This window comes from Doryrhamphus excisus, linkage group LG5 (genome assembly GCF_037039965.1).
Source record: "Doryrhamphus excisus strain RoL-2023G ecotype Guam linkage group LG5, RoL_Dexc_Guam_v1.1, whole genome shotgun sequence".
NCBI classification, from domain to species: domain Eukaryota; kingdom Metazoa; phylum Chordata; class Actinopteri; order Syngnathiformes; family Syngnathidae; genus Doryrhamphus; species Doryrhamphus excisus.
In genome coordinates, this window is record NC_136361.1 from 23,859,593 (window position 1) to 23,877,959 (window position 18,367).

An 18,367-nucleotide genomic window follows, 5' to 3' on the forward strand; every position below is an offset into this window, starting at 1 on the left:
CCGGCCTCCCGTCGCATCCAGGTTGAATCTGCTATATGTAATGTTCAGATTTAATGCCATTTTATTCCATATCTTTTATGATTTATGAGTCCTACACCGCCGTGTGCTGTGGTCAGTTGCTGAGCTAGTTTCATTAAAGCTTGTTTCATTATGATGGATGTATGAGGCTGCCGGGGTCGGCAAGCGTATTCCCAACTCCAGCCTCCCGAATAGAGGATGAAAACACAGCTATACAAATGTACACTTTAAACACTATCTGCTATCTAAATCTACTTTCCCAGCTTAGACATAATAATCAAGGTGTCTTTTTGGTGTTTGCCCACGCATTTGTCTATGAAATGAATGTCTTGAGAAAATAAAAAACAACATTTGTATTGCAACAACACATCATCAGCAGGGTAAAACTAACCTGCCTCACATTTTCAAACTCTACAAAGGAACGATGTTCATTTTAGGACCTGAAATCATCATTGCTTAAAAGACCTGAGGGGTTTTCAACCTTCATATTCATGTGTTTGTTTCTGACCCTCGGTCTGCGATGCTAACTTGGTTTTGCTGCGCTTCAAAGAGGTTTGTTCTGCTTCAAGCACATGAAATGAAATGATTGCAGAAGCCCTTAAAATTGAGTGAAGAACTGTTCAATGCATTATTAATACCATTTTCTTGTAGCAAAAAAAGAAAAAAAGCAGTTCAGGGCTTTGTGAAATAAAACTTTTTTTAAAAAGAGCAATTTGGTGCTATCAACACAAATACCCCGCATGATTCTGTATGAAAGGAGTGATGGATTATACGGCAACTGAAGACAATGAAAAGCGTTACAAAATAGAGAAGCATGGCATACAGGCAAGGAGCATGCCCAAGATTTTTAGTTTACAGAAGTAGGAAAACAAACTTTCCCACGGTTGAACGAGCACTTTGGTAACAAAGACATGAAACTTGTCCACCTCAACCACTTAGGTTGAGCAAGAACGACAGTGGAGTAATGTGCCACTGTGTTGGAGAGGCCATCTTCACTCTGCAAACACAAGCACTCAGTTTTTATCTGTGTGCTTCAAACACAAAAGGGAGCATGAAGCACATGGAGCCTTTCATACATTTAACATAATGCTCAACATTTGGCAAAACGTGCTCCAGTACTGTGTTGCCTGTGCTATTATTCTGACACATACACCACATGGTGGCGCTCTTATTAAATTCAAAAGATGAACCCGTAAGTCAGATTTAAAATAGAATTTTGGAAATTTTAAGAATTGGCACAAAATTTGGTTTTCGCCTGAAATCAGCTGGATAGGGAGAAGATGGATGGATGAATTGATGGATGGATGGACGGATGGATGAACAGATGGATGGGTGGATGGATGGGTGGACAGATGGACGGATGGATGGACGTATGGATGGATAGATGGATGGATGATGGATGGATGGATGGATGGATGGATGGATGGACGTATGGATGGATAGATGGATGGATGATGGATGGATGGATGGATGGATGGATGGATGGATGGATGGATGGACAAATGGATGGGTGGACGAATGGATGGACAGATGGATGGACGGATGGGTGGATGGATGGATGGACGGGTGGATGGATGGATGGATGGATGGACGGACGGATGGGTGGACAGATGGATGGATGGATAGATGGATGGATGATGGATGGATGGATGATGGATGGATGGATGGACAGATGGATGGATGGACAGATGGACGGATGATGGATGGATGGATGGACGGATGGACGGATGGATGGACGGATGGGTGGATGGATGGATGGACGGGTGGATGGATGGATAGATGGATGGACGAGTGGATGGATAGATGGATGGATGGGTGGACAGATGGATGGATGGGTGGACGGATGGATGGACAGATGGATGGGTGGACGGATGGATGGACAGATGGATGGATGGACAGATGGATGGATGATGGATGGACAGATGGATGGATGGACAGATGGATGGATGATGGATGGATGGATGATGGATGGATGGATGGACAGATGGATGGATGGACAGATGGACGGATGATGGATGGATGGATGGACGGATGGACGGATGGATGGACGGATGGGTGGATGGATGGATGGACGGGTGGATGGATGGATAGATGGATGGACGAGTGGATGGATAGATGGATGGATGGGTGGACAGATGGATGGATGGGTGGACGGATGGATGGACAGATGGATGGGTGGACGGATGGATGGACAGATGGATGGATGGACAGATGGATGGATGATGGATGGATGGATGATGGATGGATGGATGGACAGATGGATGGATGGACAGATGGACGGATGATGGATGGATGGATGGATGGATGGACGGATGGACGGATGGAAAACACGGTTGTGATCAAGCAAAACATCTTGTTCACGTTTGAGCACAGCCAATGGTGGGTCCCACAAATGTGATCTTCAGCTGTGTGGGCTGTCCTAATTTTTAACATGACTGTTTGTCACATTAGGGGAAAGACCATCTACTGTTTAGCTATACGTCAGTCCCCAGCTGGTGTCTTATACATGTTTATGTATCGTGTCTATGAATCTAATGAGGCCACCTTGAGTCTAATAACTTGTTTGTTTTCATAGGGTCTCCCGGCCTATGACACTCCTGAGGTGTTTGGTTTGCACCCGAATGCAGACATCAGCCACCAAAGTAAATTAGCAAAGGACGTATTGGACACAATTCTCAGTATTCAGCCTAAAGATAGCTCATCAGGGGGAGGGGAGACCAGAGAGGCTGTGGTGTCCAGGCTGGCTGATGACATGCTGGAGAAACTGCCTGCAGACTATGTACCTTTTGAAGTAAGCCTGTGTGACTGTGTGTGACTGTGTGTGACTGTGTGTGACTGTGTGTGTGACTGTGTGTGTGACTGTGTGTGTGTGTGTCGGTTGATGCCCGTGCAAAGCCCGAGGGGAGTGTCTCAGTGCAGCAAAGCATCGTGAGTAATGTTCTTCACCTTCCACTCGTGGTGTGCTAAGTGGCAGGGTGGGTACACCCAAACAGGGGTGTGTGAGCGTTAGAGATAGTAACTGAGAAAACAACGCTAGAAATAGACATTGGCGGTGAGAATAAAAGCAGGAAGCGCCACCGTCCCAGGAGGACCAGGAGAAGACACAAAATGCATCCATGTCTAATAACATTTCTATGCATCTACAGTATGTCTAATAGGATTTTTCCAGTAAATGAAGACTTGAGTAGATACTTGAATACAAAGAATGCATGCCCATTCTTTTCAAACGGTAACTATAGAAACCTCCTATCCTGTGTATGACCGCTTTGTCTGCTTATCTTCACCGCTGATGTAAGGCTGGTCTATCAGAAGGTAAAGAAAACCAGGCTACGTAATCAAATGATGCCTGTGCAGAATAGACACTAGTTGAAGTTGGTTAATGGAAGAGTCTCCTTCTGATAAAAAAAAATCCTTTCTTTTTTGAGCTTTTGCCAAATTCTGTTAAATCTGCTGCTTAGGAAAAGATCTCTTCAGCCACTGTTGACAAGCTTAGGTTTTTGGTTTTGGTCAGTACCATGGTTGTCGACTCAATACCAGTGCTGAATTAATCCAACATCCATCTCCGTCTTCATGAAACTTACCAGGTGAGAGAGCGTCTCCAGAAGATGGGTCCTTTCCAGCCAATGAACATCTTCCTCCGTCAGGAGATAGACCGAATGCAGAGGGTCATAGTTCTGGTCCGAAACACCCTAACCGATCTCAAGTTGGCCATTGATGGTACCATCATCATGAGTGAGAACCTTCGAGATGCCCTGGACTGCATGTATGATGCACGCATTCCTGAACGTTGGAAAAAGGTCTGTGGAAAAGCTGTTCTTCTATGAAAAATAGAAAGTCACTTTTGTATTTGAATTGGTGTTTCTGTGCAAATGTAGGCTGATGACGCATGAATTGACACCCATGGTAGTAGTATCAATCACTAACACTGTAGTAATGTTCTTCACTAAAAGTCTTTCGGGAGAAAGACTACAGATTGTATCAGATATAAATATCCGGGTATCATAAGCGACACAAAGGTGTTGGTCCCAGCAACCATGAGAAATGAGATCTTCGATGTGTTCTCACAGTTGATACAACTCCACTCAAGTTTCGTACTTTACGTTTCTCTTGCTGCACAATCATTCACACTTCATTGTTTTCCACGTCTGCCTTTGGCCTTCCCTCAGCTGCGTAGCAGACAGTTTTCATTGTTCTAATGGTGTTGTGTTGTCATTGTGTTGTCATCTTCTGAAGGAATCATGGGCCTCCAGCACGCTGGGATTCTGGTTCACAGAGCTGCTGGAGCGGAACAGGCAGTTCCAGGCTTGGATCTTTGAGGGCCGCCCCAACTGCTTCTGGATGACGGGCTTCTTCAACCCGCAGGGCTTCCTGACAGCCATGAGACAGGTACAGGCCGCATCAGGATACCTGCCCACCACCGATGGGGGCTACCAGATGGGATTCAGAGTGAGGGGCAGGCATCGGGACACACATACACGCACACTCGAACGCAACACAGAGTCACAGGTGACAGCAGGATCAAAGCAAATGACGCAGATGAGGATGATGTGTGCTACAGCCTAATTAGGGCCATGTTGGTGCAAAGCATTAAACCATTAGAAGCACTGAATATCACCAAGGGCAAATTTCAGGTTATGGTTGTTTTTTACAACAATGACCATATTTCAGAATGTAGCAGCATTGCACTAATTATCCCTCGTGTAATAATCTTCATTTGCATCCCTATTTGCATACTGTACTTCTGGCCTCAGGCACTACGGCCTTTCTTGTGTTTTACTGAACAGTTTTCAACTGAACATTGATAAAACACGTTACTGCTTGTTTGCTTTCTGTACTTCACAATAAATGTGGACGAGCAGTTGCGCAATCTTTATGTAGTGACATTGCCAACTCGTACCCCAAAACAGACTTGAAGTCATGGAGAGAATGGCGATAGCTACACCTCCTTCAGAATGTTGTCAGTCTCAGTTAAATCCAGGATCAAGGTACAGTGTATTGTGTGCTTTGAGGGGACGGCCTCCATAATTGAACAAACAAGCTCTGAGCATTTATGAAATGCATTTATTTTACAGTTATAAGCGTAGATCCACCTTTTTTCATTTTTTTATTTTCCGGCTATTCATGACAGGCGTCGTCAATCGTCGTCATAGTTTTTACACCGGATGCTTATCTCCATGCAACACGCCCGTTTATCCTGGTTTGGGACCGGCACTGGACATCTTCTATGGTTGGGTCTATGAATCGGACCCATCAAAAGGCAACAGGGTTTATCGTCCTTATGCCAACTGGCAACCCACCTTCCTTACTTTGTTGATGTGTCACCTAAAACAGTACGTTTCCTATTTTTTCTTTTAAAAGAATGATTTGTCTCCTTCACATTAATGGGATTTTTTACAGTAAATTTTGGATTAAAACAATGTTGTCTATTTTTAAAATACCCCCACATATGGAGACCAGACACGGATCGGCTCCCACATAACTCAAACCCTGGAAAGAATCTTGGCCAAATTGATTGCTTTCTTCTTTCCAGTGTATTCAATAAAGATTTGAGTCTGAATAATGAGTGAAAAGATTCAGCCGTCACATTCTTCATTCTACTTCCTGGGCTGTCTCCGCGTACTCGCTGCGCTTTGAGTCATATTCCATTGATTTTCTTCGTTGGCACAACATCTTGTAAACACTTTGTTTGATGGAGTGTACTTCTTTGGCCTACAGTGTTTTCATTGAACCTCTTACAGCCTTGTTGTCACAATCAATCCCGGTGGTGAAAAAGTACCCAAGTCCATCTCTGTCATTCATTCATATTTCTCCCGCGCTCGTACAGGAGATCACCCGAGCCAACAAAGGTTGGGCTCTGGACCGCATGGTGCTTTGCAATGAAGTGACCAAGTTGATGAAGGATGACATCACGCAGCCCCCACCCGAGGGAGTTTATGTCTATGGTCTGCACCTGGAGGGGGCCGGGTGGGATCGTCGGAGTTGCAAACTCATGGACTCCAAACCCAAAGTCCTGTTTGAGATGATGCCCGTGATCCGGATGTACGCTGAGAATAATGGTGAGATTGCGTAACGCAGACAAGCCAGAGCGAATGTTAACCTTTTCCAGCGTTTTCCAGCTTGTCTCTCTTCCTCAACATTTGCCTCCCACACAGCCAGTGTGCTCAGAATGAATAGACACTGCAATTTAGTCTGTCTATCGATTGATGGCACAAGCGTTTGTTCCGGACAAGAACAGGCTATTTTCAAGCAGGCAGCAAACACCAAGACACCATGCCCTCTTCCTCCCTCCCTCAGACTTGCTGTTTCCATGAGACGACTCCCTGCTGTGTTTGTGAGTGATGAACGGGGATAAGCGGAGCATCCAAATTGCCCCGTTACCGGTACATTATCTGTGACAGCTGACTTGGATAGATTTCCTTGAAAAAAAGTTTTTTTTATATATACTGATAAGGGCTGTGAGAAATATTTATATAATATATATATATATATATATATACATATTTGGCACACGGAGATGACAAGTCATACAAAACATGATGTGAAACATCAAGTGCCTTTTCTACTTATATTCTTTAGCAGGTTTATAGCTTGAATCTATACCTGGAAAAAAACATACACATAAATAAGGCGTACATTCATGTCTGTGACCAAAAGTGTGTCAACAGTGCTGCTCACTATGATTACGGGGTAAATGTTGCTATTGACTTTCGGTTTTTCCCATCCGGGGCTGCTGGAGGGAGTCCATACAGAAGAGCAATTTTTCGTATTCCGATTTGAATACACTTGAAGAGGTGGACTGGCACCCCCAAACTCTAACCCCTAACCCCAAGCCCAAACCCTAACCCTCCCTACCCCTAACCCCAACCTTAAAACCCAAACCTAACCCCAAACCCTAACCCTAAACCTAAACCCTTAACCCCAACTCCCAAACCCTAATTCTCCCTAAACCAAACCCCCAAAGCCCAAACCCAACCCTAATCCTAACCCCAACCCTCAAACTCTAACCCTAAACCATTAAGCCCAACCTCAACCCCCAAACCCTAACCCCAACCCCCAACCCCCAACCCCCAACCCCCAACCCTAACCCTTAACCCTAAACCCTTAACCCATAATCCTTAACCCTAACCCTTAACACGATCATATCACCTCTTGACCACTCAATAAAAAAGATTTCCACAGGACTCAGGACTGCAAAATGTAATGAAAAGATTCCATGAGCTCATTAATATTTGTTGCTTGTCAAGAAAACGTAACAGGAACCTCCTGACAAGAATAGCTATCCATTATTAGGGACTTCAGTGTAACAAATCAAAACTGTAGACAGGAAGTTGCAACCCCTGCTCATGAAGAGATGCGCTCCTTGGCAGAGGTAACTCAGCAGTAGCAGCAGTTCCTGGTCCCTATTTGACACTTTCACTCCCGTCTGCATCTTAGAAGAAAGGAAGAAATGTCACCTTTGCTTCCATCTCATCTCTGCAGGATCCAAGGACAGTCGTCTTTATTCCTGTCCCATCTACAAAAAACCCGTTAGGACAGACTTGAACTACATTGCAGCGGTGGACCTGAAGACCTCACTCGCTCCAGAATTCTGGATCCTACGTGGTGTGGCGCTCCTCTGTGATGTCAAGTAATCTCCAGGCATTAAGAGGATGTGAACCAACAGTGGAACAGTGGAAGTTGTTTGTTCCCACCTGGTTGGGTTTTTACAATAAAACAGATGTAACAGATGAACCTTTTAGGACTTGCAGTAAAATGATCACGCAGGCAGCTTGGAAATGTGACCTTTACATGTGAAAAACATCAGGCACGGATGTAACAGGATGTGACCCTCACGGCAAAATGCCTCATTTATAGAAAACTGAAGCTGCTCTAACGGCTTCATAAACCGCATTCAGCTGTGACTGTCTTGGTAGAAGACTATTAAAAACCAAACGAAGAAATGATGCAACTGCGTGCGACTACATTCACCACATGCCGATCCCTTAAGAGGTGTCCAAACCCTTTCATACTGAAAATCAAAGGATGCAGGGGGCCACTTTGATATGTACGTATGTATTAGTGAAAAAAAATAGCATTTACATGGCGCAATCAAGTATTAAAGTGATTTCGAAACAGAAGAGTCTAACATCGCTCATTGCAGTAGCGGCCAGTCGTTACTAATTTTGTATGATTTACTGTCTTGATGATGAGTATTGACTTCACGCTGCAGCTTGAAGGCATTTCTTTTGTTCTGCTTCAGTCTTTCTTTCATAAAGTCAGATCATTTCCAAGCACGTCACAAGGCTGAAATACATAGAAATTTAATGACATTTTTACAAAAAAAACAAAAAAGGTAGTAGCATCATTAAAACAACAACACCTTTTGTGTATTATCCTCTTTGTTTTTGTGTCTTTTACAAAACCACTGTACCATACCACTGTTATGTATAGCTACCCTGTACATCCCAGCACGCTGACATCGTATTCTGGTCTAACATGTCACTTCGGCACACGTTTTACATTCAAGGCTCTGCTTCCAAGGTAGATGGCGTTACAGTATATACACGTGTCTCTTTGCTTTCCCTCTGCAACCGTCGCCATGCATTATTCCTTCGCTGATCTTAATTTTAATAAAATATGCTCCATTCTGGCCTGTGCCATCAAGTCAATCACATCATTGTTATTATTCGCACTGACATTTGTTATCCGATGACAGAGAAAAGCCTTTCTTGTAGTTCTCCTCATACTTTGCGTTGCACAATCAGCTGTAATCCAACTTGTCATACGGTAAGGAAATGGAACACAGATTCATCTTTTGATTGGCAGCTCCGTCCTCCTTTCCTTTCAAACCTGCCCGAGTGAGAATACTATTTGGAGAAAAAGTCGCTTGGTTGAACCAATTCATGCCACTTTGGCTAAAAAAAATACAAAATAAAAATATGATACATTTCATAGGCTGTACATGCTACACTTACATAAGTGTAAAGTATAAATGTATACTACAGCATCAGAGTGTTTAACTGGCAATGCAAAAAATAGGGTTTTTTGTCCTTGCAGTGCAGGTTTTTTTTTTTTTTTTTCCACAGTTTGGCCGCCACCGAGATGCTCCCAAATCCCCAACCTGACATCAATGTTGGCTGTGCAGCTTAGAAAAAAAAAGACTCAAGTCTCATGGCATGATATTCCCTTGGGACAGTGAGCGGGTCATTTCCGTGTGAACAAAGTAGGTCTTGAGCTCTCCTTTGCCCTTGACGTTAATAATGCCTCTACAGGAGCACACATAGCCCAGCGTCAGCAGGATGCGACTCGTCTCCTCCGTCACCTGCAGAGAACAAAACAACTCAGTCATTTCAGAATTTCATTCATTTATTTTCTACCGCTTATCCTCACGAGGGTCGCGGGCAGTTCAGAATTTTATTTCATTTCAAGTCGGCGCTTGGATTTCATAAATTGTGTAGTTCAAGGAGCGATTGGCCGCCACCCGACTGGTCATAAGACAATCGGTTGAAATTGTGGCCTCCGGTCCCTTCTATTCCAAATGTTGATCCAAAATCGGAACAACATCAGGTTAGGGTTTGGAGTTTTATGTGAGGTAGGGGGTTAGTATTCCCAGATTCATAATGTTACAGAACACGTTGAAATTCCTGTTTCCTCTCAACCAACTGCCTCTCCCCAGTGCCAGAGTACTCATGCCGCAGACCACGGGTCGGCAACCTTTACCGACCTTTGAGAGCAATTTTGCTTCCTCCTCCAGTCAAGAAAAACAGCCCAGAGCCGCACATTTTATAAACTTTTAAAAGTCGTAATCTACACAATTGAACTAACAGAAGTAATAAACACTGAGCTACGTCAGCCTTTTTGACCGTGACCGTTACACTACCACCACCGTGCTTGACTGTGTACTGTAAACACGCTGTGTACTGGACAGTACATATACAGCTGTACAAGGTATAGACTTGCGACTGTAAAGTGTATCATCAGTATCGTCCTCGGTTAATCCGTGTCAGTGAATTGTTGGATCGGCTCTACTTAAGTTCAAAGAGTCCACTGAGGTCCAGCGTACTGCTGGAGTGTATGGCGTATACTCTCTCGTAACTCGTCTCGTAAGACATCACCGGTATCAGCTTGTTGAGGCGCTAAGGAATTAGACTGACGATGGTCACAAGATGCTACATGCTCTTGATTTGAGCCTCCTGCATAAATCATGACAGGTTGATGGCAAATCTTTACAAAAGTAATTTGGTAGAGACCAGAAGACAGATACGGGCTGTCTCACAAGGCTTCTGAATATTTTTGGATCATTTCAAGTCTTAAAATATCAACTGCGAAGTAGTACTAGATGCATGCTCTAGTTTAGCCACAAAAACACATCTCATTTCATCTAAAATGTGAACAAGCTGAAGATGCGTCATAAGAGGTGTGCTGTCCTTTCTGCTAGAAATAGACTGTCTAGCACAAATAAAAAGCTGCATGCATGCCTTTTGTCATTTGACAAAAACATAAAAGGTGGCTGTCAGTAGCAAAAGCAGTTGCTGAGAAAACGCTGAATCCGGTTTGTCCCAAGAAACGGAAAATGGCAGTAATCAGGCTTCCCGGGTTGTGAACGATAAAGTGATGTGACTGGATATCCGCTTTGATGAACGACTCGGCTGTAGCCTGTTGTTCCGGCTAGCTCATCCAGCTTCACAGTAGCATTACAACGTGGAATATTATTTTCATTCCGCCATTTGAATGCTTGAAAATTTTGGCAAAAATATATGCATTTTGGAAAAACCATGACAGAGTGAGGCTGCGGAATTCAAGGGATTACTGTGCTAACATTTTTTTTTTAGCTCAGTGGGAAGAAAGGCACCTCAGATGAGTATCATTTGTTGGCATTGTCCTCTTGGAAGGCCATCAGTGTCAATGGTTAGAGTACACACTAACATATTAGCTAGCACACTAACGTAGCAGCTTACCTGTATCTTGCCCAGGACTCCCGTGCTGTCCATTCGACTTGCTACATTGACTGTGTTACCCCAGATATCGTACTGTGGTTTCTGTGCTCCAATGACTCCAGCGATCACTGGTCCATGGTTAATACCTGTGCAAAATAATGTGTCCGGGCTATCATTACTATTCTTTGCTACTGGCAACATCTTTCTTTCTTTTTCTCATGTGATAAGTAAAGGTTTTGTTCTATGAAGTAAACAAAGCATTTTTCAATATCTCAATGCAACCTGAGATTCAGTGGAGGTTAACCGTATAGAGCTTGATCGTCTTGATCGTCAACACTGCACAAAAGCACGTTAGGGTGCAGAGCACAGCACACGACCCCCACAGTGGTGGAAAGTAAAGAAACGACACACCGATATTCATTTCTTATGTCACAGTCGGTAGAGCCGTGTACTGGTTTCTTTAAGTGGCCTGGGAGCAGCAGGGACGTGCTGCCACATCCACACTCCTGAGTTCATGGAACACCATAGACCAGGCCCAGGTTGACGTTATTGACTCTTGCTTTTCTCCTGTGTTGTCATGGTTGCCTTTAACTATACACGGTACAGTATCTAATGGCGTACTTCTACTTCCTTCTTAAAAGTGCAGACAAACGCGTGCATTTGTTTTAACCCACCAACTCGGAGTTTGAAGTCATTGAAGGAGTGTTTGTTGATAACGTCCAGCTTCCCCACCAACGCAAATGCAAACTCCACCATGGTGCCGATGTGCATGTACTGTCTGTCATGTTCCTGTCAATGGAGAACATATCGCCTGTTTGTTTCCCATACAGAAAACTCAAGTCCATCCATCACAGATGACAGAGCTTGTCTTTGGAGGTTTTAAGTGTGTGAAGGTCGCGTACCTGTGTGGGGTACTCTGGTCCAGGTGAGGCATTGAGCCCTGTAGCCGCCATGTATGTGCTTCCAATGGTTTTAATCTTTTCCACACCACTGAATTTAGGCTTAGACAACAGCTGGACATACAAACGCAGCGTTCAGTACATGTATGACGTATTACACCTGGGATTCTAATCTACATGACATATTTCCATCTTTGTTGTTCTATTATTAACATTATCATATTTGTAAATCACAATAACCTAATCACCCAACCAACGTTCCTTTACCTCATCAAAATCAGCAATGATCTCATTGAGGAGCCTGAGACACTCCAATCCTTCCTTGTTGACGTCCGATTCTGTGTAAAACTCTTTAAAGTCTGGGATGGACGCAAACATGACGCACACCAGGTCGTATGATTGGTGGTACAGGTCCTGCAAGATGAAAAGCAGAAGTCAAGACATCCAGTAATCTTTGCCAGAAGATATGAACTAGGACACAGTGTAAATGCTTTTCATTGGTGGACCAAATCTCTGGATATCATTCAGCCTTCTAACCTCATTCTTCCAGTTTCGGGCCAAAAAGTGCTCAGCGACGTGTGCAGGCAGGACATTCTCCAACAAGACCCTGTTGAGGTTCTCCATAGTCTCAATCTCCTCGCACTCCTTTTTGAACTTGTTCTTCCACAGAAAGTCTAACCTACAGTAATATTCATTCTGTTACAAGAGGACACAGAGGTGAAGAGACTGAAGGTACACTTGGATCGATTATTTCCATCAATCAACAATTATAGAATCATCAGCAGCAATCAGGGATGTCATGAGATCATGTTTCTCTGGAAAAGAGCATCCGGAAGTCTATCAGATTGTGAGCTACGGCATCGCTACTGAATGATAAAACACGTAATATGGAGGTGGTAGTGTGGAAGTCGGGATGAAGTGCTTTGCACACACTATAAACCTTGCAATCCTACCTGCAATGTCACTTGTCACTTGCTTGGTGGGGGGATGTTTTTTTTCCACTGGAATTCCACAGCTGTTGTGGTGCTAATGCTAATGCTAATGCCAATGCTATTTCACATGTGACCTTTCTTATTTCCCTTTGGCGAAGCTTGAATTTGACAGAAAGTAGCCAGAGGCAAACGTCAACCAGCCTGATATTTGCATTTCGTAAAATCTCTTACTCAAACACCAAAGCAACAGAAGCTCATCCTTACACAAACCCTGTCTGGGCACTGAAATACATTCTTCCACAATAATACACACGCAAAACAAAACCACTTCATACAACCCACAAGGTATGCTGGGAAGCCCACAGTTATAACAGGAATTGAAATAGTATTGTTTGGCATGCATAGTCGTGTTACATTGTGTATTCCACATTTGTTATTTGTTTACTTTTGGTTTAACTGAGGGCGAGATAAGTGTATAATAATCAGCTGATAATTATAATCACCTACTATTGGTTTGTGTTCGAGTGACAAAATAGATTTATTTCTGGGCATTGATGGGTGGTCCAAGTAGGAAACAGTTGCAAAAAGGGAGGCTTTAGTGTACATGTTAATTGATTGTTAATTTATTTTTCATTGATTGTTCATTGATTGTTCATTGATTGAAATTGTATGATTAGCAATACTATGACAATTATGATATTTACATGATTGCTTACAGATGGTTAATAGTGTCTTTATGGAAGAGTTTATTTTGCATTATTTGCCATGATTTGATGCAAAGTCATCAAAAACTGGAGGTGAAGACGTGTCCCACAACACACCATTGAGGTGCCAACCTCCGAGAGCTCAGGTACACCACTGCGATGGCTCGGGTTCAAATCCGATTTGCTGATTTGATGGATACGATGGATAAACCAAAAGGGAAGGCATGATGAAAATAAAAGAAAATCAATAAAAAATGTATTTAATGGAGAGGGGGGTAATCATTCTATTGTAGGATTAGCATGAGCCAATAAAGTCATAATTACTCTAAACAGATGGGAAGGGAAGAGGTGATGCAACACATGACACCAAACAGACATGTTAATAATAACATAACATATAACATAACATAATTGCATGGAAAAGTTGACTGGAAATTTCATTACGCCGCGACTAAAGTCATTTATCTTCTGCAAAAAACATTTACCATCCACTCCGACACCATGAGGGGGTGCGAAAGGTCACAGCTCCATATCAGCAGCACATGTTGCTTCACATTCATTCTGCATGTCTTTTACTTTGAAATGATTCAAGCGTGGACTTACCTGCCGAGCAAGCACAAGCAGAGTGATGAAGAAGATGAAGAGTGAGATAGAGCCCATCGTCTTCAGGTCTTTGAGGACTCCTGGTCTTGAAGCACCGAGAGAAAGGAGACGTGTTTGGAGAAAGCGAGAGGAGATAAAATACAAAGAGATTAAGGCCGAGATGTGACAAATGATGATAAGCGTAGCAGAGAGAGAGAGAGAGAGAGGAGGTGGGCGAGTAAACGACATGAAGTCGTCATTTGTAATGCAGATTGGAATCATTCTGTCACATGATTGGTTAGCAGACCGTTTTACTCCAAGCTGTTACTTGATTAAAGCTGCCACTTGTGCTTGGCTGTGACAAGAGCTTGTTTACAATTTTCATTCCGCAAGCTGAGCTTGTTTTCTGCGGCATAAGAAGTGTTTTCCCAACGGCGGAGCACGGAAAGGCAAAGATTCCGTGCTAGCGATTCACTCCGAGCTGTACTTACTGTCAAGCCAAACTTGGTTTAAGCCTCTTTTAATGAGAATTTGGATGGATTTGGTACAAAATACACAAATTACTAAGATGATATTTGTGGAGTTCGAGAACATGGAAAAGGTGGAAACTCAATTTGGCCCTTAAGTTAAAATATATAGAGAAATTCCTTGTTTATTGTGGTTCATTGGTTCCAAATTTACATTTTTCAATTGAAAATTTCAAAAAGGCAGATTCTGTATTCATCAGTTCCCAGGAAGAAAACTTGTTTAAGACATTCGGAATACAGGTTTTTACCATGATTAGAGTCCTCTAGTCAGGAAATAACACCCCTATAGTTACCTTTAGGCTTGCAGTGCCCAATATAGTAGGCATAAAAGCAGAAAATAAGCCATTTAAGACTGGTTGCTGTAAACATTTTACAGTGCTGAATGGGGACCCGAATGGGGAGCCGAATGGGGACCTGAATGGGGCACGGACTGGTTATGTCTGCTGTGAGATAGTTCACCTGCAATAAAAGCCTGTTATTCTGGTGATCGAATGCTTCTTCTCACCGAACATTCCAGTAACAATACTGACACAGAGTAACCAATGTAGAATACTACATATATTTACCACTACAGAATACTACAGTGTTTGTGTTTTAGGTCATGTAGACTTTTTAATGTTTTACATACTTAATTTAGGCAAAATATCTGTATAATGTACGTATATGTGCATATTTCTGATTAATAATTGGTTGTATTCAGCCTCCAAATTATGAAGTTTTGAATGTATTTATTTTTTGTATTTTATGATTGAGTGACAGCGTCGAAATTCAACGTGAAGTGTACCATAGCTCTCATGAACCGATTTGACATTTATGCACAGTCACGGCCTAAACCACAGGAGGAAAGGGTGACTTAAAGAGCACAGACATCTAAAATCTACAATTACTCTGATTATTTTAATTGAAGTTTCAAATGTGCATAGCACTCAGGCAAGCACACTCATTTTAGGCTGCATATTTTGCATATTAATGACTTTCGGTCTTATCAACTGCAAAGCTCTGCACACAGCGCTGCCTGGGTCATTATCGCATTCGCCCTCGACACATAACAAAACAGACAGTGGGTTGGGGGGGGGGGGGTCCACCAAAAAAGATATGTTTATATTGACTGAGGACAGCAAACATTAAGCCAACATTTCAACACCAATTTCAGTCACTAATAGCGACTAATGGAAACTAGCCTTGGTTTTTTTTTATCATTACACTTATATCGTTGATATAATTATTGTTGTTGTGTTTGTATATTGCTCATGAATATTTGTTTGGTTTGTCCTATGTTATATTCTGGTCAAAAATCACAAAATGAGTCAATGAGCTTGAAAAATGATGCACTTGAGCAAGTGTACTGATACCAAACCTTGCAGTAGAAAGCCCACGCCTAAATCGAAAGCCTTCCTTCGAAAATAGTTTCCCTGCACCTTCACAGCACATCTACTTAACAAAATAAAAGATGAGTACTACTGTGCACACATACCTGTCCAGGCTTTCGGATTTGTACAGGAATCTGCTGTATTCATCCAGCAGCGGCGCGTGCGTTTGCAGAATGATGATGTTGTAAACCACCACAGCTGTCAGCATGGTTATCATTTTCAGCTCGTAGTTGATCCTCAGGAACACGGAGCAAGAGATCAGGCCCAGGATGCAGCTGTAAATTAAATACTGCACAGGCAGACAAGAGAATGAGGTGTTTATAGAAATAACATTTCAAACCGGAGCATCTCACCTAATCTTACACTTACAGGAAGGTAGAAGTTGTTTTTGTCAGTAAACGCAGCTTGTTGTCCATTTGGGGAAAGCTGTGTTTCATTGGATGAATTGGAAATGGGACCTGGTGGCAACACATTGTCCTCCAAAAAGAACTGGAACGATAAGAAAACCAGGGAGAAAAATAACATTACTCATGCAGTATAAATCGTAGCATCTTTATATTCAATACCTCTTAGTCTGTCAACTCAAGCCTACCTCAGCTGACTGGGCTACAAGAAGGATACGACCAGCAGAAACAGGAATGGCTGTACGCGTAAATTAATTTGTTCATCTACCCTGAGCGACTGACCCACGTCAGCCACAAAACAGGATTACAATCGCCGGAAACAATTTGTGGATTTGGGAAAGGTCTTATCCAGAGAAGTAATACTGTGTTTTATGGTGCTATTCTAACCTCAGGCTGATATTTCTATTCCATCATCTTCAATCTTAAGCCTGCGATTGGTCCCTATAAACAAAAAAGCTATAAAGTAACCTGGAAATATTGCTGAGGAGTGGAACACTTCCATATGCAGCTGCAGACTGTAAGGCCACAACTACAGTACAAAAACCTAAGTCTAATTACAGGCTAATTACTGGTTCCAGACACCCCGAAATATGAAGAAATGATGCATTTTATTGAAAATAAATATCATTTTACATGCACAAAAAAAAGTGAAATAAGATGACAAATGGATGTAAGTTATTGTTATTGTTGATGCCGACCATCCTTCATCCTGACCAGAACAAATTCAAAGGTGTTTGTCACCATCTTCATCAAAGTGCGGGCAGGCATACGTCCTGCCAGCTTATTTAGCATTTGGCATGGTTGGCCAGTACAGGACAGTACTCTATTGCACAAAAATGGAGGCAACTTTGACAGAAATTAAAAAAAATAAATGGAAAACTGACTCTATAAGCATAATGCTCCAGAATGATGGAAGACGCATAATACTGTTGTACACACAGTGGTTCTGACCTTGTGCAAAAAAAGTGTACCATATATTCTGTATCTATATTGCATTGCATCCCTGAATGATGTCAGCTTATGATGTTTTCTCGTGAACCATGCCACGAATGAGGAGATGAATTAGTGTTGTTCTGGTAACAAGCTTCATTTGCAGGCCTGTGATAATGAATTCCCAACAAAGGCTGGTTGGTAGCCAACCCCACTTTGCATCATCACAGACAGAGTGGCAGCTTTTACCATGTTGAAGACCGCCATAGTGAGTATGAGGGCCGTGGTGGTCAGGGTGAGTGTGATACGGGGCCACGGCTTGTTGGCAATAATGCCCGAGGACCGGAGGAGCCACATCCATGAAGTGGGGGCACTCTTACTCCAGTGCTGCACGGACACACAAACGACATATTCAGACACGGATAATGGACGAAGCTCAGGGAAAAGGTCAAAGTAAGAAACGCAGCTATAGCATAGATTCCTACAGTACATACTGTATACAGAGTGCTTATTTATTTTGTTTTTGGGAAGATTATTTATTAGTAAATTCAGTCACACTGTACAGTTCCAACACATCTTTAAGCCCATAGTTCATCAGCAAGCATCCACCACCGGCAGTGATATTATTATACAGTGGAACCTTGGTTAATGGCGGCACGGCGGTCGATTGGTTAGCACGCAGACCTCACAGCTAGGAGACTAGGGTTCGATTCCACCCTCGGCCATCTCTGTGTGGAGTTTTCATCACTGAATGACCAAATCACTAGCATGTTCATCCTTTAGCGCAACATCTGAGCACCACAGCAACTGAATAGGCTTTTACATGTATGGCCATAAATATACATTTACATAACTCAGATGAGTACATACCATCACATCATGTGGGATGCCACAAGGAGCCGTCCTTGTATGTTAGACACTGAATGAAAGGCTTGTTCATGAAATGCGGACCTCCACAGCAGTATGAACAAAACGATGAAATACATGAACAAACATTACAATACAAAGTGAAAATGCCAGTGCTGCTTTAATGGGATGTAAGTTATTTAATTTGAAATTGCTGTGCTTGACCTTTCGATGGTACG

General features: G+C 42.7%; 2 protein-coding genes across 4 annotated transcripts in view; one reads left to right on the plus strand and one right to left on the minus strand.

Annotated features, from left to right (window-relative positions):
- Positions 1-8,649, plus strand: part of dnah5 (dynein, axonemal, heavy chain 5) — a 62,902-nt gene extending 54,253 nt beyond the window's left edge. The window contains exons 83-87 of the mRNA XM_078790944.1: positions 2,594-2,809; positions 3,603-3,815; positions 4,252-4,404; positions 5,843-6,074; positions 7,498-8,649. Coding sequence (XP_078647070.1) covers positions 2,594-2,809; positions 3,603-3,815; positions 4,252-4,404; positions 5,843-6,074; positions 7,498-7,649 — 966 coding nt within the window. The 3' untranslated portion in view covers positions 7,650-8,649. The remainder of the gene's footprint in view (positions 1-2,593; positions 2,810-3,602; positions 3,816-4,251; positions 4,405-5,842; positions 6,075-7,497) is intronic.
- Positions 8,650-8,852: 203 nt separating this feature from the next.
- Positions 8,853-18,367, minus strand: part of adcy2a (adenylate cyclase 2a) — a 30,940-nt gene continuing 21,425 nt past the window's right edge. For all 3 annotated transcript variants that reach the window (XM_058052766.2, XM_058052767.2, XM_078790945.1), the window contains 10 exons: positions 17,532-17,669; positions 16,318-16,437; positions 16,053-16,237; positions 14,073-14,157; positions 12,371-12,529; positions 12,101-12,247; positions 11,837-11,947; positions 11,609-11,723; positions 10,956-11,080; positions 8,853-9,319 (listed from right to left, as the gene is read on the minus strand). In XM_058052766.2, coding sequence (XP_057908749.2) covers positions 9,167-9,319; positions 10,956-11,080; positions 11,609-11,723; positions 11,837-11,947; positions 12,101-12,247; positions 12,371-12,529; positions 14,073-14,157; positions 16,053-16,237; positions 16,318-16,437; positions 17,532-17,669 — 1,338 coding nt within the window. In that variant the 3' untranslated portion in view covers positions 8,853-9,166. The remainder of the gene's footprint in view (positions 9,320-10,955; positions 11,081-11,608; positions 11,724-11,836; positions 11,948-12,100; positions 12,248-12,370; positions 12,530-14,072; positions 14,158-16,052; positions 16,238-16,317; positions 16,438-17,531; positions 17,670-18,367) is intronic.